Below are 26,187 nucleotides of genomic sequence, written 5' to 3'. Positions count from 1 at the left end.
GCACTTTGTACAATGGTGTAGAGCATATCTATTCAAGTGTTTTGGATTTCATGGGTATTTAGGTCTATTCACTTGAGTTTTTTTTGCTATATTTGAAAGTTTTTTTTTGTAAAATATGACATTTATAAAATGAAGCGTTAAATTTTGGCTATTATTGATAAATACTCAAATAAATAAAAAAAAAGTGTGAGCCATATTCATGATTTAATTATAGTTGTTTCTTATCAATTTTCTCATTTCATTCATACATACCAACCATCTAACAACAATGTGGAATAGAAAAATAAAGGGAAAGAAAAATGCAGAAAATTAAAGTAAATTTAATCATTTCATTCATACCACATCTACCAACAATGTCTAAACATACGCTTATTTTTAGCTATGTTCTGGAACTCGATCCTGATATCACTTTTCTCCTTAAAACTCAAATGCTGCCATTTACTCCAAAAACTCAAAACTCCCTTCACATTGCCATGTTTCCCTTAAATTCATTAACATCCATTAAATTTGCTTATGTGGCTTTAAATTCTATGAAATCAATGGAATTTTATTCTTGAATTGGATAATATTTCGGTTTGTTGGTACTGTTGGATTTGATTAACAATTTGGCCTCATTTTCAAAAAATTAGTTTTGTTTTACATATGTATTTTTTAATCCACATTAGCATATATGATATTTTTGAACGAAAATGACTAATACAAAGTAATTTGGAGCAAATTTTGAGTTTCAGAGACTAGATGGAGTTGGCTTTATGAATCATAGAATGTCACTGTGCTCAATTTTGCACCAAGTCTTCATTTAACTCCAAGTACTCCATATCTTTTTTAAATTAACCATAAGAATTAATAAACTAAATTAACTAAAGACTGAACGTTGTAGTAATATTAATCCTTGTCTAAGATTACTTTTTGAATAAAACCTTGTCTAAGATTAAAAATTAATTCTAATCCTTGGCATTTAATTATAATTTTTGAATATCAAAGAGGTTGTAATAAGTATTGAGTTTTTTGTTTGTAGGTTATACATCGATTTCCCATAAATAATAAAAATGTTATTTATCATATATTTTTTTTTATGTATATGCATATTACATACATTTGTATGTTTAGATACTATAATTACTTATTGATACATTTGTACCGATACATTCGTACCGAAAGTTATGTACTGATACATTTGTACCAAAAATTACGTACCAATACTTATATACCTGAGTAAAATAAGGTACCGAAACTTATGTACTGATACATTCGTACCGAAACTTATGTACTGATACTTCCGAAACCTATGAGTAATTACAGCACATTTGTTATTTTTGTTACCATTCGAAATTCTTTACCCATCCATAATAAATGTACTTTTTTGTGCTCCAATCATACTAATAGATAAAAATCTAATAAAAAAACAAATTCTTATTATTAAAAAATTCAACAACAAAACAAAAATAATGTATACATAACTTTCGGTACCTTATTTTATTCATAGGTACAGAAGTATCGGTACATAAGTTTCAGTACAAATGTATCAGTACGTAACTTTAGGTACGTTATTTTACTCATAAGTATAGAAGTATCGGTACGTAAATTTCCGTACAATTGTATCAGTACATAACTTTGGGTACGAATGTATCAACACAATTGTATTGGTACAAATGTATCGATATGTAATTATAGTATCTAAACATACATATGTATGTAATATGCATATACAAGTATGGAGAAATTTACACACAATAAAACAGGTTTACCAGTCCTATGAATGTTAAGATCCAAGGATTCCGGCATAAGGCGGACCGGGGGTTGTTGGTGCAACATCTCTAGTGGCTGATCGACGAAATGACTTGCTAATGTAATATATAGCTAATTACCGGAACATGGGTGGAAAAAATTATCCATGGAATCAATGTACTGGGAAATATACTGCTCAACCCTATGTTTGGTGGGCAGGAGCGGACTGAATCCGAGTTGCAATTGGTTGGGAAATACTTTGTAACCATCCAGGACCGGGACTGGTACTGGAGAGCTTTTCTCCCTGATGGTGAAGATAGGGACCATCCATCATGTAACCCATTTGGTCCCTGGGGTCAAAGCCTCGAAGCTGTCAAGTTCCCAAAGAGCCTTGTTGTGGTGGCTGGTTTGGATCTTGTTCAGGACTGGCAATTGGCTTACGCTAGAGGGCTCGAAAGTGCTGGCAAAAACATCAAACTTCTGTATCTTGAGCAGGCCACAATTGGTTTCTACCTGTTGCCGAATAATGAGCATTTCTACCCCGTGATGGATATGATAAGTAAATTCGTGCTCTCCGACAATTGATAAAATTGACTTATACCATGCGATGATATATAACCTAAGCTTGACATTCCCAGAATAATGAAGGGATTGTTTGCAGTTTGTAAGATTGTATAGCTATAGTAATTTACTGTTGTATTGATAATTGTGGCACTAAGATCCTGCTTTGGCCTGGTTCTTATCCGACGAGGGCTAGGCTTTGGTTGTTGGATGCAAAGGAGTGTGTGATTCTGCATCTAGCTGGATAATCGTATTTTGTTAGTTGGTTCGATAAAGCTTTTGCAGACAGCAGAATCTATTAACTACAGTTTAGCAGTCCTATGAATGTTAAGATCCAAGGATTCCGGCTTCTGGCCATAACGAAGAGGAGAACCGGGCGTTGTTGGTGTAACATCTCTAGTGGCTGATCAATGATTCAGTGACTTGCCAATATAATATATAACTAATTATCGGAACATGGATGGAAAAAATTATCCATGGAATCGTTGTTCTTGTAATGTTTATATATATATATATGTTTTAAGATTATATAAGATGTTTGTATATTGGCAGTTGCCAATTGTTTGTTCTGCTCTTAAGCATTATCTCTCTCCCACTTCCGTTCCTTTTAAACTAGCATGTGAACTGCCCTAGCTTATTTTTATTTTAAACCTCTATTCATGTGACAGGAGGCATATATCTCACAGTGGAAAAGCTGCTATATTAATTGATCGCATGGTTAGGTAATTCTTATTACTTTGCAATTGTCTTTTTCTAAAGCTTATTACCCTAAGCCCTAATGAACTGACCTAATTAATTTTGAATCAGAATTGGAGTAGGAATGAGCGAATGGTACTGAATTACTAATACATCAGAATCGGAATGAAAACCAATTTGATTACTAAAATTGGCAGAGAGTTGTTGGGTTAATGTGAATGGGTAAACTTGAAATTTTAGAAAGAGCTAGAAATTTATACCCACGCGTTGCTACAGGATTGAAAATTGTATGAAAGTTTATGAAACTTCATTCTTTTAATAACCAATGTTTGAGTCAAAAAATTGAGGGTTACAAATGCCAAAGTAAGCTGCGACCCTTAATTAATAAAAATATAGTAGCTCTCGGTAGCTATTGTTACCCTTTTGCAGCTCTTGATATATAATACAAAGTGGGTTGTATTAGTACAAATTAGATAGCCACAACCCACAAAGATATAGTAGTAGCTATTGTTACCCCTTTGCAGCAGCCTCCATCTGTAGTACTCTCATTTTTTTTTTCAAGCATTTCGAGCGTATGGCAAGCATTTTATCAAAACTGATTTAGAGAGCAATTTAATCGTATCAACACAAAGAATACATAAAACACTATACAATGAAGAAACATTCCATGTTCCACCACCACCTCTCAAACTAAATTCTAAACTCCGCACAAAACATTCCATGTTGTCAAATTTCCAACTATAGCAAAATCTATAGCCTTCGCATGTACACAAATCGGGTGAGCACATGAGAAGACTATATTTCAATTAAGTTATTTATATGGTGCAAAACAAAACAACTGTACATGTAACTTATGAGCAACCGTACATGTAGCTTATAAACAACCGTATATGCAGCTTATCAAAATCCCTTAAAATTGCTAACTGCATAAGTGCATGCATAATATTCAGTTGAAAAAAAAGAAAGATAAGCCCACTTTTCAAATAAGAGCAATGAAATAGGTTCATATGAAGAACACAGAGACTAAAAACGTGATTCTATGACCAACAAAATCGTATTTATAGTGGGAATGGGGCGGGGTTGGTAAGACAACCCTTGCTCAGGTCCTTTACAACGATGAAAAAATAAAGGAGCATCTTGATGTTACTGCTTGGGCATGTGTTTCCGAAGATTTTGATGCTATGAGGGTAACTAAAACCCTTATTGAATCAATTAGCTCAAAACCTTGCAGTCTTCAAGATAGCTTGCTTCAAGTTGAAATAAGGGAACAAGTGAGGGGGAAAAAGTTCCTATTTGTGTTGGAATACATGTTAGTCGTTTTGCTTTAAGGGTTTTAGAATTTTCTTTAGTTTATAACCTTTGACGTAACCAACATGCGATGTTTCCGTCAAACTGTGCGGAGAAAATGTGATTTCGGACACAATTTCATTAGTTAACAACATTGTATTCAATGACAAAAATACAGTTTAGCCTTTTCGTTTGCATAATTATTTGTAGATCTCTGAAGTTGTAATTGCAGCGCCTAACGATGCGGAGGAGGAGCAAGTTCCCTACGGCGCCCCGAGAGAGTCCGAAGCACTAGCCGACAATTTAGCAAAGGTGTGGAATTTCATCTCTAATTCTCCCATTCAATTTCATCGAGGCATGATTTGTTTTGCTACAAGTTTTAGTTCTTTCAATTTGAACCGTCTTCTAGTTTCGTAACTAGAGTTTCTACTTTAGCAATCACTAGGAAGATTGCCTGCGCGCCGCTACGAATTCTGATTCCGTTTACCTCTTGTTTGCATAATTATTTGTAGATCTCTGAAGTTGTAATTGAACTCATTACTAATTTATTATGCAGCCAAATTCAGAAGAGTAGATCTTTTTAGTCACTAGCCTTTGCAAGGAGATTTTATCAGCTGCTTGTGATCAGGCTTTGTCCCCAAGTAGGCCTCGGTATGCGCTGTTTGGAATGCTCTTGTGTAACAGCCCGTCCCGAAAGTTATCTTCGATGGCGTGGAATGACGATTTTGCCCTTGGATGTTAGTTGGTATCTTGGGTGACTTGTTTTCTTTAGTTTTGGGTTGGCTGCCATTAGAAATTACACACACCCACACACACCACAATAAACCCTGGACCTCCCTCTCTTTCCTCTCTCTCGGATTTTCCTCCATTTCCGTACAATTTGTACGGACAACTTCGGAACTAGCCTCTCCACTCATGGATTGTGGTCATTGTTGGTGTTTTTGGACTCATTTCAAGCTCAGGAGTTGATTTATACCATTTTTAGGACGTGAAGCCGTTGGAAAACCCGAGAACCATAACCTCCGATTTGAGGTACTGTTCATGTACACGTAATTGTGAAGTTTTTGGAAGATTCTAAGCTTATATGAAGCTTTAGAACATCTTCACGATGCTCGAGGAATAATTTTGGAAGATTTTGGACGTCGGAAAGCTAGGGTTGGCAAGTTGCAGAGGTGACCGGAATATCGAAGGATTTTCCGGCGAGTTTTTGGGGGTTTTAGGTCACAAAAGTGGTAAGGTTTTGTTTTACTCGTTGTAAGCTTCATATTGGTATAAACTTCGTGGAATTTGGTTGAGAAATGAAGAAGATATGAAGTTTTAAAGTTTTCCAGAAATCGGCGAGAATTCGAGTTGCAGAAGATGACGGATGGCGGCGACCAGCGAGGCTCACCGGAGAAGAAGAAGAAAATTCCGTCAGAATTGACGGAATATTCTAACAACGTAAGGTAACGGCCGTTAACTTCTGTTAAGGTTTTAACGGAATATTCCACCGAATATCCCTAACGGTCGTTAAGCCGGCGCGTGGCAGCGCGTGGGTGGTCGGAAAATTATTCTAAAAATATGGAGATGTTCGTGAGGTTGAGTAGATCACGGTGGTATATTCAAACACCCCATTTGAGTATTGTTTGAGAAGTTATTACTTAGTTTCTGACACGCCCCGACCCCGAGGTCCTAGGGACATCGAGATGGTCACGTGCTGGCCGACACCCGAAGGGTGACGCAAGCCATTTAATTAAACAAAAACTAAGAAAATAAACTAAAGTAAGCAATAAAGGCTAAAAACCCAAATAAAAGTTCAACTTCTAAATATTGAAATTAGGTAAACACACAGCACGTCCAGAGCATAAGTCTAAAACAGAGTACTAGCAGAACTAAGAATAAAGAAGTGCTATTACAATAAGTGGTGAAGCGGAGCGAAAATGACACAAATCACTGGTAGGGGAACGCCTCGTAGCTCAAGTCGTAATCCTCGTTCCTAGGTCCTGAAGGGGGCGCAAAACAAAGGTGAGTGGACCAAGTTTATATTTACAGTAATAGTAAAACAGTTATCAACATACTAACCCCCAGGTTTTATGAAAACACAAGTATAGTGAGAACATAGGTTTTCCGAAATCTAGCATGTCGTGCAATGTCTCAAATCATAAATCGCATAAGTAATAAACACTAGTGAATGTCCGATATAACACTTCAGGCCCCATGCCGGCTCCCCGTCTCTGAGCACACAGTCAGAGGAAAATGCACTTCAGGCCCCTTGCCGGCTCCCCGTCTCTGAGCAGACAGTCAGAGGAAAACACACTCCAGGCCCTATGCCAACACCAAACCGTCGCCCGGGACGGACCGGATCTATCCCTACGTCCCGTAGCGGAAAGGACCACTAGGTAAGTACAAAACCAGTGAACATACATATATTGAAAATCAACTTCATAGTATAAAGTCATCCATCATCTATACTATAAAGAAGTGTTCTAAACATGTTCTAAATATCATATCGTCATCCATCAGATATGCTATAAGAACATGGGTTATAGGAAAAATAGTAATAATTCAAACTAGCCTCAGTAAGCATGTTATCTCGTAAAACGTTCATAAAACATAATCATAAAGTCATGCTTTTCTGTATATGCAATTCTACCATTAAAACATGCATTTTCAGAAGGGGTCCACTCACCGTACACCGAAGGTGCAAGCCGTACCAAAGGAATAACGGAAACGCCGCTAAGAATCGCACCTAAACACACAATTGAGTACTTTCAGTCAAACTCTACTCAAACGATTGAATTTGAGAAAACGGACATCGGAAACGGGTTCAGGACGTCGAAATTAGCCTAGGAGGGTCCCCGCACGAAAACACAAAAAGTCAACGGTCAAAGTCAACGGTGACCGTTGACTAGTCAAAGTCAACGGGTCAAGTCAACGGGTCAACGGGTCACGGGTCAATGGGTACGGGTCAACGGGTCGGGTTAGGGCTTTAGGGTTTTGGGTAATTGGGTTTAGGTTTTTAGGTGGGTTGGGTTGGTTAAAAATAGAAAATGGTTTGGGTTTTTGGCTAACAGGCCCGAAGGCCTTAAGACAAAGGGGAAAGGGTTTTGGGCTGCAACCAAGGCCCTAAGGCCTTTTGGGTTTTCAAATGAAACAAAAAAAAATAAAAATAAAAAAGGAAACGGTTGGGCTTTTGGGCTAAAACCCAAAATGGCCTAAGGCCCGTAGGGAAACAGGGATGGCTCGAAGGCCTGGGTGCCCGGAGAAGAACACCGGAGCTTCCACAGCTCCGGCCGACGCCAAACCTACAACCTAGACCCCGATCTAGGTACCAAAATGAAGCACTAAACGAGAGGAGTAATTTTATACCTTGGGTTCGCCGTGAAACGGCTTGTGGTGGCCGGAAAAGTCCTCGGAACCCACCCAACTCGCCGGAAATTTGGGTGCCTTCACCCGTGCCAAAAACACTCCAAAACCTTGGAAATCAAGAACCCAAACTCAATAACCACATTTAACCAACATCTAACTTGACTAAAAAGGAAGAAACCATGCTTACCCAACCGGAAAACAAGCTAAATTCACCGGAGGTGCTCGTACCCTCTTAGCACCGTGAGTAAGGGAAAGAGAGAGAGCTAAGGTTTGATGATGATGATGGTGGCTGTGTCCTCAAGCAGGTGCGACAATGGGTGTGTGTGTGTGTGTCTTTCACGGGTAGAAGAAGAAGAAAGAAAGAGAGAGTTTTTGAAAGAGAGAGAAAGAAAGTTGCAGACAAACCAAAACAAAACAAAAGAAAAGAAAAAGAAAAAGGAGAAGAAGAAAAAGGTGTCACGGATGGGGGGGGGACAAAAGAGAAAAAGGAAAGTGGGTTAGGGTGCTGCCACGTGGCAGTCTAGGTGATAGGGTAGAAGACTAAATTTTCAGATCTTGATTGTGTAACAAAATGAGGACCAAAGTGATAATTCTATAAATTTTTAGGGAGAATTACAGAATTATCCTTATAAGCAGGGGCGGGTGTAACAGTTTCTTTTATGTACTTTAAATTAACGTTTTTATAGTTGTTTCGCATATAGGTGAGACCTATCTCGAGGATGAGCGCAGTCACTCGGGGCTAGGGGGCTACGACCCTTCCACATACCTGTGAATGGGTCTTTTCCTGTTTATCATGTATATATGACTGATAATTCCATAAACGTTTACAAATTGACTTTCATATAATTTCTGTTAATGCTTTGAGTACTAATGTGAACTACGAATGGCTTGATCCCTGTTTAGGGTACGTAGGCAGTTTAACGAGACGTTAGATGTAGCCATAGAATAAACGAGACTAAATAATTGAGGCAGTAGCCTTGTTCGTGGAATTAGGGCAGTGTGGGGGAGATTGGTGAAAGTGTGAGTTTAACCTTAGGTTTTGGTATAACTAATATTGGTCATAAGTTAAGATGGGAAGAATCCAAAAATTGAGGTAAGGAAAGGTAAGTAGTCATAGTTCATTTAATTAGTGTCTATTTGGACTTATCACTGATGATTATTCTCAAAAGTAATAGTTCGGGAGTGGGGTGTTACAATTATGCATGCCATTTGTATCTGTTTATATATCTGGCCATGTTGTATATATTTGGAAGCACTACAAAATGTTTGGGTTTAGATTGTATCATGGCATATTCATACATATATTACTTGAATCTAATTATTGTGAATGCTTTGAAGCGCCAAATGACACTGCAGAAGCTCAGGTAAGATTCAGGTATGTACACTTTGATGGTAAGGATGGTAGTGAGTACGATTGTGTCGAGATATATTAGAGCTCAAAAACCTGCACCCCGTGTTAGTGCTCTCGCCCGTGGTTAGGGCCTAGCCTTCACGTGATCGTTCACCTCCTGCACCACACGCTTACCTTGAATCCAAGGTAGGTGCCAGCCTGTCGTACATACCACTATAGGTGGTTCTGACTCGTAGGTGACTTGCGATACTTCACATAACCTTCACGTGATCGTAGCACTTGAGCGTATTTATTTACACCCAGCCTGTCGTACAGACCACTTTAAGTAGTTCTGACTCATGTACAGGTATACATACTGATGAGCTATTGGCTTTCTTATTGATGAGCTATTGGCTAGCATGTTATTGAGCTATTGATTAGCATTGATTGATGAAATATGAATAAGTCGTACAAGTCACTATAGGTGACTCCAACTTATACACTAGTTATACATGAGGAGATATGTGATGATATGTGATGTGATATGTGCACAGTTGTATAGGTCACTATAGGTGACTTTGACTTGCATGTTAATATGGTTTATTAAACACGTGATTCTTTGTATTGTCAATGAGATGCTGGATAGTGGTATACTTTTGGATTTACTATTTGTATACTTTTGATTCCATACTTTTACGTAGTATGATTTGTCGGGAGCTATCCAGGCCTTTTGGCGAGGGGTACTACCTTTGATAACGGTAATGATTTTGAAAATCCTTGTTTCGATCACTCACCACATTTTCTATTTATGCACCCCTCCAGGTACTAGCAGCAGAGTTTTCGTATCGACGAGGAATGGTGGCACTTCCCAGTGCAGGTGGATTCTTTAATGGTATAATCATTATCTTACCTTACTGTACTATACCTATGCTCTGTATCACGCGTGAAATGGGTCCAAACCCGCTTACCGCGCACTCATGTACTTAAGCACTTTTAGATTTTAATTTATTCACATTTTGTACAGTATCACACTTTATGACTTCATCACCTTCCTAGTGTCGACCAACACGTCTCGATTTGGGGTTCTATTGGATATTCCGGGTCGGGGTGTGTCAGTTTGTATCAGATCGTAAGTTGGGCAGTATTGTCTTCATCACAAGCGTGATGTGAACATTCTTGGCTTTGTGCCTAATGTTCAAATCTCGCCACCTCATCAAATACGGAAAATATGTTAGCTTTTCTTCAATTTTGGGTTGTTTTGTGGTCTTGGCGATATTTTAGAAAATCATTTTGGGCTCTTGTCTTTAAAATTGAAACAAAGTTATTTTGTGGAAGAAATGTGTAGATTTGAGGGCAAAAAGGTTGTTATCGGAAGGTTGCCAGGAATGTTCTTTTAGCTCATGTGGTGTGGAATGATGTTGCTCCTAGTAGTGTGGAGGATGTAAGCATAGTCAGGCATTTTCCCGATGTATTCCCTAATGATTTACCTGGATTGCCGCTAGACCGAGATGTGGTGTTCACTAGTGATTTGCTTCCAGGCATAAATCCTATATCCTTGACTCCTTATCGAATGGCTTCTACTGAGTTGAGGGATCAAAAATTTAGTTGCACGAACTAGTGGATAAAGGTTTTATTCAACCTAGTATTTCACGCTGGGAAACTCCAGTGTTGTTTGTGAGGAAGAAAGACGGGATTTTGAGGCTATGCATTGATTACCGGCAATTGAATCGGGAAACAATTAAAAACCGTTATCTATTGGTGCGTATAGAGGATTTGTTTGATTAGCTTTGAGGTGTCTGCGTATTTTCTAAGATTGATTTGAGGTCTGGTTATTACCAGTTTAAGATCAGCAGTGAGGATGTCCCTAAGACAGCTTTTAGGACTCGGTATGGTCATTACGAGTTTTTGGTAATGCCATTTGGATTGGAAAGAAAAGGTTATGCGGAACAAGACCGAGTGTTTAATGAAAGTTTGTTGGAGAAATCATTTAGTGGAAGAGGGTACTTAGGAGACGTAGGGCCGGATAAGAGATTTATATCCACGCTTGTTGTATGTATGGGTCGTTTTTGTTGTGTGAATTTCGGGGATGAAATTTTCTTAAGGGGGTAGGTTGTAACAACCCTTCCCAAAAGTTATCTTCGATGGCGTGGAATGACAATTTTGCCCTTGGATGTCAGTTGGTGTCTTGGGTGACTTGTTTTCTTTTGTTTTGGGTTGGTTGCCATCAGAACTTACACACACCCACACACACCACAATATACCCTGGACCTCATTCTCTTTCATCTCTCTCGGATTTTCCTCCATTTCCGTACAATTGTACGGACAACTTCGGAACTAACCTTTCCACTCATGGATCGTGGTCATTATTGGTGTTTTTGGACTCATTTCAAGCTCAGGAGTTGATTTATACCATTTTTAGGACGTGAAGCCGTCAGAAAACCTGAGAACAATAACCTCCGATTTGAGGTATTGTTCATGTACACGTAATTGTGAAGTTTTTGGAAGATTCTAAGCTTATATGAAGCTTTAGAACATCTTCACGATGCTCGGGGGAATAATTTTGGAAGATTTTGGACATCGGAAAGCTCAGGTTGGCGAGTTGCAGAGGTGACCAGAATATCGAAGGATTTTCCGGCGAGTTTTCAGGGGTTTTGGGTCACAAAAGATGGTAAGGTTTTGTTCTACTCGTTGTAAGCTTCATATTGGTATAAATTTCGTGGAATTTGGTTGAGAAATGAAGAAAATATGAAGTTTTAAAGTTTTCCAGAAACTGCCGAGAATTCGAGTTGCAGACGGCGGCGGATGGTGACGACTGATGAGGCTCACCGGAGAAGGAGGAGAATATTCCATCAAAATTGACGGAATATTCTAATGGCGTCAGGTAACGGCCGTTAACTTCTGTTAAGGTTTTAACGGAATATTCCTAACGACCGTTAGGCCCAGTTAGGGTTTGGCTGCGCGTGGGTGGTCGGAAAATTATTCTAAAAATATGGGGATGTTCGTGAGGTTGAGTAGATCACGGTGATATATTCAAACACCTCATTTGAGCATTGTTTGAGAAGTTATTACTTAGTTTCGTTTATGTGCTTTAAATTAACGTTTTTATAGTTGTTTCGCATATAGGTGAGACCTATCTCGAGGACGAGCGCAGTCACTCAGGGCTAGGGGGCTACAACCCTTCCACATACCTGTGAGTGAGTCTTCTCCTGTTTATCGTGTATATATGACTAATAATTCCATAAACGTTTATAAATTGACTTTCATATAATTTCTGTTAATGCTCTGAAGTACTAATGCGAACTACAAATGGCTTGATTCCTGTTTAGGGTACATAGGCAGTCTAACGAGACGTTAGATGCAACCATACAATAAACGAGACTAAATAATTGAGGCAATAGCCTTGTTCGTGGAATTGGGGCAGTGTGAGGGAGATTGGTGAAAGTGTGAGTTTAACCTTAGGTTTCGGTATAACTAATATTGGTCATAAGTTAAGATGGGAAGAATCCAGAAATTGAGGTAAGGAAAGGTAAGTAGTCATAGTTCATTTAATTAGTGTCTATTTGGACTTTATCACTGATGATTATTCTCAAAAGTAATAGTTTGGTAGTGGGGTGTTACAGTTATGCATTTCATGCCATTTGTATGTGTTTATATATCTAGCAATGTTATATATATATTTGGAGCACTACGAAATGTTTGGGTTTAGATTGTATCATGGCATATTCATACATATATTACTTGAATCTAATTATTGTGAATGCTTTGAAGCGCCAAATGACGTTGCGGACGCTCAAGTAAGATTTAGGTATGTACACTTTGATGGTAAGGATGGTAGTGAGTACGATTCTGCCGAGATATATTAGAGCTCATAAACCTGCACCCCATGTTAGTGCTCCCGCCCGTGGCCAGGGCCTAGCCTTCACGTGATCGTTCACCTCTCTCACCACACGCTCACCTTGAATCCAAGGTAGGGGCTGCCTGCCGTACAGACCACTTTAGGTGATTCCGACTCATAGGTGACTTACTATACTTCGCACAGCCTTCATGTGATCGCAGCACTTAATCGTATTTATTTACACCCAGCCTGTCGTACAGACCAGTTTAGGTGGTTCCGACTTGTGTGCAGGTATACATACTAATGAGTTATTGGCTAGCATATTGATGAGCTATTGGCTAGCATGTTATTGAGCTATTGATTAGCATTGATTGATGAAATATGAATAAGTCGTACAGGCCACTATTCACAATACATAGAACTATGGTTAAAAAGTATATCGCCTTAGCACGTTTTATAGGTGAACTCATAGGTAAGCAATTTTATTGTTGACAAAAACTTCAGGAATTGATCTAACTTGAAAGTATAATTGAGCTTATGCATTTTAATGATTAAATTCATAAATATCTTGACCACATATGAAATTAATATCGTATTGTCTTTTAGCCTCTATATTGGTATATGTGGCAAAAAAAGGGGTACCTCCATGAAATTTTTTTGTAGATCGATGAATATTTTCATTCTGGATATTTATTAGATACCAGAAATTATAAGTCTATTCGCCAAAGTCTAAGTCAATGCCACGTACAATATTTGTTAAGAAATATTTAGGGGATTGTTATTAGTGCTTCAAAAATCTCATTCTACACTCCGCACAAGTGTATTTTTCCTTCTAATTATAAAAAGTTTGGAGTGCCAAATGAGATTTTTGGAATGCTAATAACAATTTTCTATATTTATATACATTTTATTTTAGTTTGGAAGTCGACTTCCTTTTTTTTCTTTCTCTATCAAGTTGGGAGTATCACTGACTATGACCCTTTGTTGATTCATTTTGAATAATCAACATTATTTCTTACAATGTCTTGGGCGTATGAATAACAGAAAGAAAACGGTCATGATACAAGCTAATAGTAGTAATGCTAATTAGTAAACAACTTGTGCATGATGTTTGCTTGTAACCAAGTGGCATGCAGGGACAAATGCGTAGGTTTCATACATGACTTGGAATAGCATTAATAAATGCATGATGTTTGCTTATAACCAAGTAGCATGAAAAGACAAATGTGTATGTTTCATGCATGACTTGGAATAATATTAGTCGTTGGGAGATTTTGCATCAATTTGTTTTTGTTTTTAATATGTATATATTAAGTTCTATTTTAATAGGATTGCTCACCACCTCCAAGTTGTGATAATGCCTTTTATTTATCAAGTAGTCTCTTTTCGAAACAATAAATCCTATAAGTCTCTTATTCTTCCTCACCTCCAACAATTCTTCGAAGAAAAAAGAAAAACAGAGAGAGAGAGGTGAAATGGCAGGAGCTTTGATAGGAGAGACTTTTCTCTCTGCTTCCATCCACGTGATGTGCGACAAGATTGGTTCCGGCGAGTTCTTGGATCTGTTTCGGGGGAAAAAGCATGATCGTTCACTCATGGAGAAGTTGAAGCTGACGTTGTTGACCCTTCATGCAGTGCTCAATGATGCAGAGAAGAAGCAGATTGTCAACCCTGTTGTGGGAAGCTGGCTCGACGAGCTCAAACATGCTGTCTTTGATGCGGAGGATCTACTCGATGAGATCGATGCTGAAGCTTTGCACCTCAAGGTGGAAGCTGAATATCAAACTAAGAAAACCCAGGTGTGGAACTTCCTATCTACCTCTCTTAATCCTTTTTATCATGGCATGAATGGTAGAATACAAGAGTTATTCCAAAGGTTAGAACACCTCGCAAAACAAATTAATCTCCTTGGTCTTATAGGAGGTGTTAAGGGGAAAATTTCTCGAAGAACTCCCACAACATTCTTGGTTGAGAATGAATTTTGTCCTTATGGTAGGGACGGAGATAAAGACAAGTTGAAAACAAAGTTGCTATCTGATTATTCGAGTAGCAGCCACGTATCAGTAATCCCCATATTGGGAATGGGCGGGGTTGGTAAGACAACCCTTGCTCAAGTCCTTTACAACGATGAAAAAATAAAAGAGCATTTTGATGTTACTGCTTGGGCATGTGTTTCCGAAGATTTTGATGCTATGAGGGTAACTAAAACCCTTATTGAATCAATTAGCTCAAAACCTTGCAGTCTTCAAGATAGCTTGCTTCAAGTTGATCTAAGGGAACAAGTGAGGGGGAAAAAGTTCCTATTTGTGTTGGACGACCTTTGGAATGACAACTATAGTGACTGGGATCTTGTAAGGGCTCCTTTTACTTATGGGGCGAGGGGAAGTAAGGTCATTGTAACAACGAGGAACAAAAGTGTTGCATCCCTAGTGCACACTGTGCCTATTCACTACTTGAAACATTTGTCAGATGAAGATTGTTGGTTGTTACTCGCAAAACATGCATTTAGAAATGAAAATCCCAATGCGAATCCAGACTTGGAAGAAATTGGTAAGGAAATTGCACGCAAGTGCAATGGTCTTCCTTTAGCTGCAAAAGCACTTGGGGGTCTCTTAGGTTGTAATGTGGATTACGAGGAATGGAGTCACATATTGAACAACAATCTTTGGGAGATATTGCATGATAAAGGTGTTCTTCCATCATTAAGATTGAGTTACTATTATCTCCCTACTTATTTGAAACAATGCTTTGCTTATTTCTCAATTTTTCCAAAGGACTATGAATTTGAAAAGGAAAATATAATTCAACTTTGGATGGCACTGGGTTTAATTCCACAAGCTGAGAGTGGTAAAGGATTGGAAGAGGTCGGCGAGAAATACTTTGATGAACTTTTGTCACGATCTCTACTTCAAAGATCATTAATTGGGAAATCAAGTTTCACAATGCATGATCTCATTAACGACTTGGCTATGTCTATGTCTAGAGAATTTTGTTTTAGGTTGGATGAGGGACAGCCACATGAAGTTCCTAAACGAGTTCGACATTTGTCATATATGAGAGGAAGATTTGATACTGCTGCAAAGTTTAAGCCATTGGACGAAATTAAGTGTTTGCGCACCCTATTTCCCATGTCTTTAAGACCATACGAGGAGTGGAATGTGACCTATTTAAGCATAAAGGTTCTAGAGGACTTGTTACCAGCACTAAAATGTTTAAGGGTGTTGTCACTGTCAAGATATAAAAATATCACTCAAATACCTGATAACATTGGTAAACACTTGCACTTACGCTACATTGATCTCTCTTACACTGCAATTATAAGGTTACCAGATACGATGTGTACTCTCTACAATTTGCATACTCTATTGTTGTTCGGTTGTTCCTCACTTGTTGAATTGCCTGCAGACATGAGAAAATTGATAAATTTGCGTCATCTTGATATTGATGGAACTTGTGTAAAAGAGATGCCAGTGCAAATGGGTAGACTAAAAAGTTTGAGAACATTGACTGCTTTTGTGTTGGGGAATTCTACTGGGTCAGGTGGCATTGGAGAACTGGGGCAATTGTCGCACCTTCGAGGAAAATTCTCTATCTTGAATCTGCAAAATGTTGTCAATCCTATAGATGCCTTGGGGGCCAATTTGAAGGATAAGAAAGATCTGAACGAAGTAGAGTTGGCATGGGGTCGTGAGGATGCAAATGATTCCATAACAGAGAGACATGTACTTGAAGGCCTACAACCTTCTGTAAACCTGGTGAAGCTGACAATCAGATTTTATGGTGGAACTAGCTTTCCAGATTGGTTGGGAGACTTTTCCTTCTCCAACATACAAGTCATGCGTCTCACTGATTGTAGTACTTGTTTGTGGTTGCCACCAGTTGGACGGTTACCCGTTCTCAAAGAGTTATATATAGAAAGAATGAAATCTGTCATGAGTATTGGTGTTGAGTTCTACAGGGGTAATGAAGCTTCTTTAATTCAGCCATTTCAATCTCTCAAGAAACTAGAGTTTAAAGAGATGCCGGAGTGGGAGGAATGGCTACCTTGTCCAGGTAGAGGTCAATCTCTAGACTTTCCCCGTCTTGAGGAGCTGACTTTAGAGAAATGTCCGAAGCTGAGGGGAAACTTGCCCGATCATCTTCCTTGCTTGAGAAAACTTTCCGTGTCCGACTGCGAGGTTCTACATGAAGGGGCTACCAGAACGAGATGGATACCGTGGTCTCTCATCGTTAACACGGAGTCCTTGATACAGTCTCTTGAAGAACTGCAGATAGTTAAATGCCCTGGTCTGTCGTGGTTACTGGAGACGGAGTCGCTTTCCTCGCTTTCCAAACTTGAGATTCAATTTTTTAGTCGCAGAGAATGCTTGCGGCCGCACTTGAGCAATTGTCTTCAAGATTTGACTCTGTATAACTGCGCATCACTCTTGTCGTTCCCTAGAAATGGTCTACCCACTTCGTTGACATATCTTAAAATAGCAAATTGCAGGAGATTAGAATTCCTATCTCATGAGATGATGGCCAAATTGGCATCCCTTCGAGATTTGGAACTGTGGGACAGCTGTGATTCACTGAGGTCCTTCCCGCTGGGCGTTTTCCCCAAACTTTCAACTCTTGATATCTGGGGCAGTAAAAATCTTGAATCCCTTTCCATTGGAGAAGGGGCTGATGACGAAAATCTCACTCATCTCAACTATCTCTCTATCACAAAGTGTCCAAATCTGGTCTCTTTTCCCCACGGGGGATTGCCCACTCCCAAGCTGGCTTTTTTGGCAGTCTCGGGGAATGAGAATTTGAAGTTATTGCCCGACCGAATACACACCCTCACCGGCCTTCGAGATTTATGGATAGGCGAACTTCCAAATGTTGAGTCATTTGCAGAAGGGGGTTTGCCTCCCAACCTACAATCATTTCAAATCTATGATTGTGAGAAACTGAAGCCTTCAGTGGAGAACTGGGGTTTGCAACGAATTGTCTCCCTTCGCACTGTTTTGATCTGGAGAAGCGAGGTTGTGTTGGAGACGTTGCTCAAGGAACAGCTGCTCCCTATCACTCTTCACATACTCGAAATCTGGGACATGAAAAGTCTGAAATCTTTGGAGGGAAAGGGACTTCAACACCTCACTTCTCTTCAAGAGCTCAAAATTTTCAACTGTGTTAGTCTCAAGTTCCTGCCAAAAGATGGTTTGCCGGCATCGCTCTCTTTTCTGAGCATCACGGATTGTCCTTCCCTGGAGAAGCGGTGTCAGAAGAAGACGGGACAAGAGTGGAGCAAGTTAGCTCACATTCCTTGCATCGAAATTGGCGACCAAGTCATCATTTGAGATCTCAAGTCAAAGTGAGGTACGTACATGGCACCATTTTCATTCCATAGCCAAGATTCAGATTCTGTAATAGTTTCATCTCAAGTAAAATGTGAAGGCATTATTCCAAAGGCTTTTGTAAATATGTCACATCTATCTGTAGAATCTATCTTTAATCGTTTAGGCTTATGTATTAGTCAAATGTTAACAGTGATATTCAACTATGCTTTCAGGGAAAAATTATGTCACTGCCGTGTTGGTCGGCTTTGCTAATGCAGATAGCAAACTTGGAATTGTAAAGATTGGATTAGCTAAGGCCAATGATTTTAACGTCCATCAATTAATTGTCCATGAATGGTTCTCCTGCGGTGTGGCATGAATATGATTCTCCTTCAATTGGATAGGTAACCCTTGGAATGTTGTTTCACTCATTACTGCTTTATTTTCAATACAACCAGCATGCCTTCTCATCTTCTCTTCATGTTGCTGCCATCTTCGAGTGGGTGCAGATATGTTCTTTTGTACATACACAGCTGTTGCAGTGAGAACGGGTGACGATGACCACAAAACAAAAATGAAGGCCAGGTTTCTTTGGAGCAATGCCTGCATGCTTGCGCTTGTTGGAAGTCAGTACATTACGTTACTAGAGCAGGTGGGTAGTTGCTACACTACACATTTCACAGGAACGATATTTCATATGTTGAACACTGCAGATAACAAAAATTGAGATCCATTTCACTTTTGTTTCTTCAGAATTGTTTCTGAAAAGTTCATAACATGCTTTTTTCCCTTTCTAAGTGTGATAAAGAGAGACGGAGATAGCCAGAGAGACGTTGATTATATTCATTAATATAAAGAAAAAGTCCACTTGTTAACCGTGTGCGTAATAAAGTGAATAGCTCATGTATATGTTGATGCTAATCCAATCTATTTATTGGTTGGAATTATTTAAGAAGCTGAACGAATTGGGTTTCATTTTAAGATCCATTTGCTTGGTTACTAAAGATCAATCAATCGTTTATAATTTCACCATAATTGAATTTAGGAGCATTCAGATATGTTGAGCTGGGGTATGAAAAAGGAAAGCACCTGTGTTGGCATCCTATCGAAATGGATATGAGAAGAAACAGGATTTTCACAACTTAATGTGGAAATGAAGTGGGAGAACACATCGATCTGAAGGTAAAGCTCTGTCTTCTTTCACTACTTTAATTGTCCACAAACCTTCCATGAATATTTGTTGCAATGTCCTCATACTCTCCTTAAAGAAAAAGATCCTGCACTTTTATTTTTATCTGAAATTGTGCCTATTGTCACATCCTATGAGCATCTTATTCTCTGGAAGTGATCCAAAGGAACTGAGAGATTATAGCATTTTGCTCTGCCATTGGGGATGTTATGAGCCGAAGAAACAAGGGAGATGGATGTCGAAAGCAAGGATGGTTCGCCACAAAAACGTATGGCTTCAAACAAGGTTTTAGTGACGTTTAAGATGCCCTCCATTTTTTTTTAATAGGAAACCAGTGTGAACCAGTGTTGGTTCACCAAGAAAACGAGGGAAGAAGAAATCACTTGATGGAAGCAATGATATGAACTTGGATGCATCTCCAAAATCTGATGAGCAGGAAACTAAGAAAACAAAGCAGGAAGAGTTGATGGAAATTTGTAATGGCAGCAGAGATGGTGCTGCTGCTATGAGAAATAAGAATGTCGATGCCAAGGAAGTCAGAAAGCATCTTAAAGTCGAGGATTGAGACTCAAGAGGTTGATTTTAGCAGCAGAGATGGTGGTGCTGTTGATTATAGATTTTTCTTTGTGAATTCATATTGATATTGTTGTTGGTTGGTTTTAGTTCTGTTTAAGAGGGCTTATGGTCTTGAGTATTTGCAGGCAATGTGTGTTGGTTCACGTAGAAAATGAGAGAAGGAGAACGTCCTTGATCAGAGGATGTGAAGTACTCGGATGTAGCAAAGCAGGACGAGTTGATGGAAACTTGTAATGCAGCAGAGATGGTGGTGCTGCTGTGAATGAGAATGATGCCAAGGGCAAGAGCAAGGCTGTAAGAGGGTGTCGCAGGGTCATGGAATGCCTCGTTGAGAGCAGAGAGATAGATCTTGAGCTTCCCCTACCTCAGGGCACCATTAGCTGCTGAGGATATGGAAAATGCTCTCCAGTTTTTGAAGTTCTGTGAAACATTTAGCGAGGTAATTCTTACTTTTGTTCTATTATATATTTGATTAAATGTTTCTCTAAACTTGTTTTAATTGATTTTATGCACTGCATTTCTGTGCTAAAAACCTTCCTGAACTTCCAAGTCACTTGAAAAAAAAAATTTTCTTTTTTTTTTCCCCCTGTTTCTTTTAACTCTAGTGTTTTTAAATTGAAAAGTCCGAAGCTGAATCCGTTCTTCGAGAACTATCTCGTCAAGGAAGTGGACGAAGTGGATGGCCTGGACAGTACTCCATTGTTCGATTTCATAGCTATATGCTCTTCTTCATACAGGAGTAAGAAATCTGCCTAGTGTATTATGGTTATGCATAAAGTACAGCTCAACCACGTGAAGGTAAAACTCCACGCAATCTTTTCTTTGCCTCTAATTCTTGTGAAGGACTTTGATATCTTTTTTTATTTTTTTGTTTTCATTACAAATAAAATTTGAATTTCTCTGCAGAAGTTGTTTACTCAATATTTTAGGAATAAGCAATTCAGGAATACTGGTTCCAAAGTTTTCTTATTATTTTGCATCTTGGTACCCCTCAAGTGACTACTACTCTGCTCCCACTAAAACTTTCACATTGCTATCTTTCCTTGTCAAATCATGTCTAAATTTTGTTCCCACTTTCGGAGTTTGGTTGAGATGATAAAATGGGAAATGTAGGGGAAATTGTGAAGGCATTATTCCTAAGGCTTTTCTAAATATGTTACATCTATCTGTAGAATTTATCTTTGATCATTTAGGCTTATATATTGGTTAAATGTTAACAGTGAAATTCAACTATGCTTTCAGGGCAAAGTTATGTCACTGCTGTGTTGGTCGGCCTTGCTGATGCAGGCAGCAAACTGTGGAACTCAAAAGATTGGATCTTCTAAGGCCAATGATTTAAATGTCCATCAATTAGTTATTCATGAATGGTTCTCCTGCAGTGCGGCATGAATATGATTCTCCTTCAATTGGATAGGTAACCCCTGGAATGATGTTTTACTCATATACTGCTTTATTTTCAACACATGCAGCATGCCTTTTCATATTCACTTCATGTTGCTGCCATCTTCGAGTGGGTGCAGATATGCCCCTCGAGTTTTGAAAGGAAACCGGTGTTGTTTCACCAAGAAAACACTTGTATGCATCTCCACCATCTGCTGAGCAGGAAACTAAGAAAAGAAAGCAGGAGTTGATGGAAATTTGTAATGGCAGCAGAGATGGCGGTGCTACTATGAGCAATAAGTGCCAAGGCACTCAGAAAGCATCATAAAGTCAAGGAATGGCCTGGGAATATTGAGACTCAAGAGGTTGATTTTGACAGCAGAGATGGAGCTGCAGTTGATTATAGTATTTTCTTTGTGAATGCATATTGATACTGTTGTTGGTTTGTTTTTTAGTTCTGTTTAAGAGGGTTTATAGTCTCAAGTTTTGGCAGGCAATTTGTGTTGATTCAACTGGCAAACGAGGGAAGGAGAACGCCCTTGATCAGAGAGAAGATGTGGAGTACTCGGATGCAGCAAAGCAGGACGAGTTGATGGAAACTTGTAATGCAGCAGAGATGATGGTGGTGCTGTGAATGAGAATGATGCCAAGGGCAAGGGCAAGGGCAAGGCTGCAGGAGGGTGTCGCAGGTCAAGGAACGCCACTTTGAGAGCAGAGAGGTTGATCTTGATCTTCCCCTACCTCAGGGCACCATTAGCTGCTGGGGATGTGGGGAATGTTCTATTATATATTTGATTGAAAAGTTGCTCTAAACTTGTTATAATTGATTTTGTTCACCCTTTTTATGGGGTGTTAAAACATTCCTGAACTTCCAATTCACTTGAAATCCCATTTTCTTTTCTTGTTTCTTTTTACTCTAGTTTTTTTAAAATTGGAAAGTCCCAAGCTGAATCTGTTCTTTGAGAACTCTCGTGTGGAGGAAGTGGACAGCCTGAACAGTTTTCCATTGTTCGATTTCATAGCTATATGTTTTTCTTCAACAGGAGTAAGAACTCTACCTAGTGTATTATAGTTATGTGTAAAGTACTTTTAGTAAGCTTTAATGGTGAAAATAATTCATGTGGTTTATGCCAACTTTATTTTCTGTTATGTCTCTAGAGCAAGCAAGCACCAACTGCTCATGGTTCCGAGATTTGGAGAACCTGATCTCCGCATCCAGGGTAGGGTCTCTAAGGTCGACCCTGTTATGAAAGAGCTGCCGCAGAGTGTTGCCCGTAGAGTGTTTTAGTGGAGGCGGGGATGGATATGATGCCTTAAGCTTCTCCCAGAAGCTTAGCCTTTTGAATTTCCTTTGTGATGAGGTTCTTAACACTAAAGTAAGCGGAAGATACATAATATGCAAATTATAACTTTGTAATTGTCCTGTTTACTGCATTATGAGTGACGAGATCTTTTCAGTCTTTCATCCAGGCCGCCGATAGATTGAGTAGCAAAATAAAAGATCTGTCCAACGATTCCAACGTGAAAGGTTTGCTCTACCAAAGAATAAGGTCATATGGCAATCTTTGAGGCAAGCATCTTTTGGTGCCAACAAGGAGTTCTGTTTTTAACTAAATCAATCATTTATGTGCAGGATAGAGATCCCCAAGCTAAGAGAACCATTACAGATAGTGGGAATGCTGTCCCGGAGTTGGACTCCATTGTTTCAGTACTCATAAGGGAGGCTGCTGACGCTCCCACGGATGTGGTCGATGCTATGGCCATGATACCGGAAGGTAAATTCCCATTTCTAACATCTTCATCCTTTCAATTACCCTTCTTGCTTTCTATAATTGATGTTAAAACTATTGTTAAGGCTCAATATTTGACATGTTTTTCCATTTGGTTGAAATGCTTTTCATATTTTGGTTCGTCATGAAAATCTGGTTAAACATGCTTGTGCTAAAATTGTTTTGACTTATTTTTAGGTTCCTCTGAGACCCATGCTTGGTTTCTTATATCACTTGTTAATTTATAGTATCTTCAACTTTGAATTTAGGGTATCTTCTTGAGACGAGGTACGAAAAAGGAATGCGCTCGAATTGACATTTGCATTCAACATCGATGAGAATAAACAAGCATTTTTTTTAATTTGATGATGAAACTCCAAGCAATCTTTTCTTTGCCTCTAATTCTTGTGTGTGGACTTATATATCCTTTTTGTTTTTTTTTCTCAAGTAAAATTTGAACTTCTCAACGGGAGTTATTTACTCAATATTTTAGGAATAAGCAATTCCCGAAAACTGGTTCCAAAAATTTCTTATTACTTTGCATCTTGGTACACCTCAAGTGATTACTACTTTGCTCCCACTAAAACTTTCACATTGCTCTCTAAATTTTGTTCCCCCTTTCAGAGTTTGATTGCGATGATAAACTGGGAAAAGTAGGGGAAAATGCGAAGGCATTATTCTTAAGGCTTTTGTAAATATGTTACACCTGTATGTAGAATTTAGGCTAATTAGTCGAGTGTTAACAGTGAAATTCAACTATGCTTGCAGGGCAAAATTATTTCACCACCATGTTTCTCGGCTTTGCTGATATGGATAGCAAACTGTGGAACTGTTGTAAATATTGGATTATCTAAGGCCAACGATTTTAGCGTCCATCAATTAGTTGTCCATGAATGGTTCTCCTGCAGTCTGGCATGAATATGATCCTCCTCCAATTGGATAGGTAACCCCTGGAATGATGTTTTACTCTTATACTGCTTTATTTTCAATACAAGCAACATGCGTTTTCATCTTCTCTTCATGTCGCTGCCATCTTCGAGTGGGTGCAGACATGTTCTTTTTGTACATACACAGCTGTTGAAGTGAGAATGGGTGATGAACAGCACACCAAAAAAAAAAAAAAAAAAAAAAGAGAGGTTTCTTTGTAGCACTGCCCTCATGCCTGTGCTTGTTGGAAGTCAGTACATTATGTTACTAGAACAGGTGGGTGGTTGCTGCACTACACATTTCACAGGAACGATATTTCATATATTGAACACTGCAGATAACAAAAATTGAGTTCCATTTCACTTTTGTTTCTTCAGAATTGTTTATGAAAAGTGGATAAATAAACAACTTTCTAAGATCGATCAATCGTTTATAAGACCACTAAATAAATAAACAGAATTGTTTCCTCATGCTTGTTTTATAAGATCAATCAATTGGTTATAATTTCACGATATTTGAATTTAGGAGTATTCGTATATGTTGAGCTGGGGTATCAAAAAGGAAAGCACTTGTGTTGGCATCTTCTCGAAACGGATGAGAAGAAACAAGATTTTCACAATTTGATGTGGAAATAAAGTGGGAGAACGTATCGATCTGAAGGTAAAGCTCCGTCGTCTTTCACTGCAATAACTGTACACAAACCTTCCATAAATTTTTGTTGGAATGTCCACATACTCTCCTTAAAGAAAAAGATCCTGCACTTTATTTGTCTGAAATTGTGCCTATTGTCACAGCCTATGAGCATCTTATTCTCTGGAAGTGATCCAGAGGAACTGAGAGATTACAGCATTTAACCCTACCATGGGGATGTTATGAGCCGAAGAAACAAGGGGAGATGGATGTCAAAAGCAAGGATGGTTCGCCGCAAAAATGTATGGCTTCAAATAAGGTTTTGGTGACATTTAAGCGGGTTTGTGCCCTTGAGTTTTGATAGGAAACCGGTGTTGGTTCACCAAGCAAACGAGGGAAGGAGAAGTCTCTTGGTGGAAGCAAAGATATGAACTTGGATGCATCTCCAAAATCTGATGACATTGTTGTTGATATTGTTCAAAGCTTCTTCCCCAATACTGCTACTTGCATCTCTGCTCAGTGGATCATTAAGCCTGCACTGCTGTTACTTTTCATCTTATTCTGCACTGGTGCTACTTTCCCATCAAATACAAACACTCGGGAAGCTTTTGTTATATAAATGTGTAGAAAAATCATGTAATATCTGTTATAGATGGTTCATTTCATGGTCCGAAAGCATTCATTATTGTCAAGAACACAGCACTTGACAATTGAAAATCGGTAATACATCTTTAGATGAATACTGCAGATGAACTGTTATGAACATATTGTTCTTTTCATCATCATTAGTTATTTCTGAAAAATTGAAGGGTTCTCTCTTCTGTTATATTGTTCTCGCTTTATTAAGAGGGAGTGTGCAGAAAGTGAAAAATTGTGCAGAAATTGCCTTTGGCATTGGCAAAAGAGTTTAGGGGGAACAATAAAACCGCGAGGCGAAACAACAATTGACGTTCTTTAACAAAGTAAGTTCGAAAAAGGGACCAGAATTAAACAAATTAAGCACATTCAGAACTTCGGGACTTCACTCGTACATCTGTAGTATCACTATCAATAATTGCAAATAAGGGAAGGGCGGGGCGGGGTGGGGCGGGGTGGGGCGGGGGAGGAGAAGAGAGACGGGAAGAAACAGAGTAAATGAAACAAGCAAACATTACAGTTAGTTCTGCTTCATGCTTATATTTGATTTGGATCCACACAAATTACTCTCTGCATAAAATATGCTCTGTTACAACTTAGTTGTTTCTTTATTGTTTTTGAAAAGCCACATTAGCACAAATTACAATCTGAAAAAGTCTCAAAATCCAGCTCCAATGCTTTCGAGGTCTTTAAAGACGGCAATCATGTAATATCTGTTATAGACGGTTCATTTCATGGTCTGAAAGCATTCATTCTTGTCAAGAACACAGCAGTTGACAATTGAAAATCGGTAATACATCTTTAGATGAATACCGCAGATGAACTGTTATGAACATATTGTTCTTTTCATCATCATTATTTATTACTGAAAAATTGAAGGCTTCTCTCTTCTGTTATATTGTTCTCGCTTCATTAAGAGGGAGTGTGCAGAAAGTGAAAAATTGTGCAGAAATTGCCTTTGGCATTGGCAAAAGAGTTTAGGTGCAAGGTGT

The 26,187-nt window shown here is 38.8% G+C and overlaps 1 protein-coding gene and 1 pseudogene across 16 annotated transcripts; both read left to right on the top strand.

Moving 5' to 3' along the window:
• The first annotated feature begins 1,932 nt into the window (after positions 1–1,932).
• LOC148695447 (gibberellin receptor GID1C pseudogene) lies at positions 1,933–2,313 on the top strand (annotated as a pseudogene).
• Positions 2,314–14,152: 11,839 nt separating this feature from the next.
• On the top strand, positions 14,153–25,385 carry LOC137734003 (putative disease resistance RPP13-like protein 1). 16 transcript variants are annotated; one of them, XM_088697554.1, is made up of 17 exons: positions 14,153–18,128; positions 18,322–18,492; positions 18,598–18,740; positions 19,134–19,270; positions 19,605–19,852; positions 19,979–20,292; positions 20,591–20,651; positions 21,096–21,267; positions 21,374–21,638; positions 21,727–22,278; positions 22,392–22,609; positions 22,692–22,783; positions 22,867–23,008; positions 23,771–23,945; positions 24,052–24,205; positions 24,455–24,589; positions 24,724–25,385. In XM_088697554.1, the coding sequence occupies exon 1, from the start codon at positions 14,261–14,263 to the stop codon at positions 18,107–18,109; it is 3,849 nt and encodes a 1,282-aa protein (XP_088553680.1). In that variant the 5' UTR covers positions 14,153–14,260; the 3' UTR covers positions 18,110–18,128; positions 18,322–18,492; positions 18,598–18,740; positions 19,134–19,270; positions 19,605–19,852; positions 19,979–20,292; positions 20,591–20,651; positions 21,096–21,267; positions 21,374–21,638; positions 21,727–22,278; positions 22,392–22,609; positions 22,692–22,783; positions 22,867–23,008; positions 23,771–23,945; positions 24,052–24,205; positions 24,455–24,589; positions 24,724–25,385. The 16 variants fall into 16 exon arrangements, 3 of the variants coding, with proteins under 3 accessions (XP_088553680.1, XP_088553682.1, XP_088553681.1); XR_015964496.1 differs by lacking the exons at positions 14,153–18,128; positions 18,322–18,492; positions 18,598–18,740; positions 19,134–19,270 and having other exon boundaries at positions 19,389–19,852; positions 21,374–21,598; positions 21,727–21,952; positions 22,154–22,278; XR_015964490.1 differs by lacking the exons at positions 14,153–18,128; positions 18,322–18,492; positions 18,598–18,740; positions 19,134–19,270 and having other exon boundaries at positions 19,390–19,852; positions 20,477–20,651; positions 21,374–21,598; positions 21,727–21,952; positions 22,154–22,278.
• Positions 25,386–26,187: the final 802 nt, after the last annotated feature.

This window comes from Pyrus communis, chromosome 7 (assembly GCF_041283825.1).
Source record: "Pyrus communis isolate YQ-2024b chromosome 7, ASM4128382v1, whole genome shotgun sequence".
Taxonomy (NCBI): Eukaryota; Viridiplantae; Streptophyta; class Magnoliopsida; order Rosales; family Rosaceae; genus Pyrus; species Pyrus communis.
This window is presented reverse-complemented; position numbering and strand designations above follow the sequence as displayed.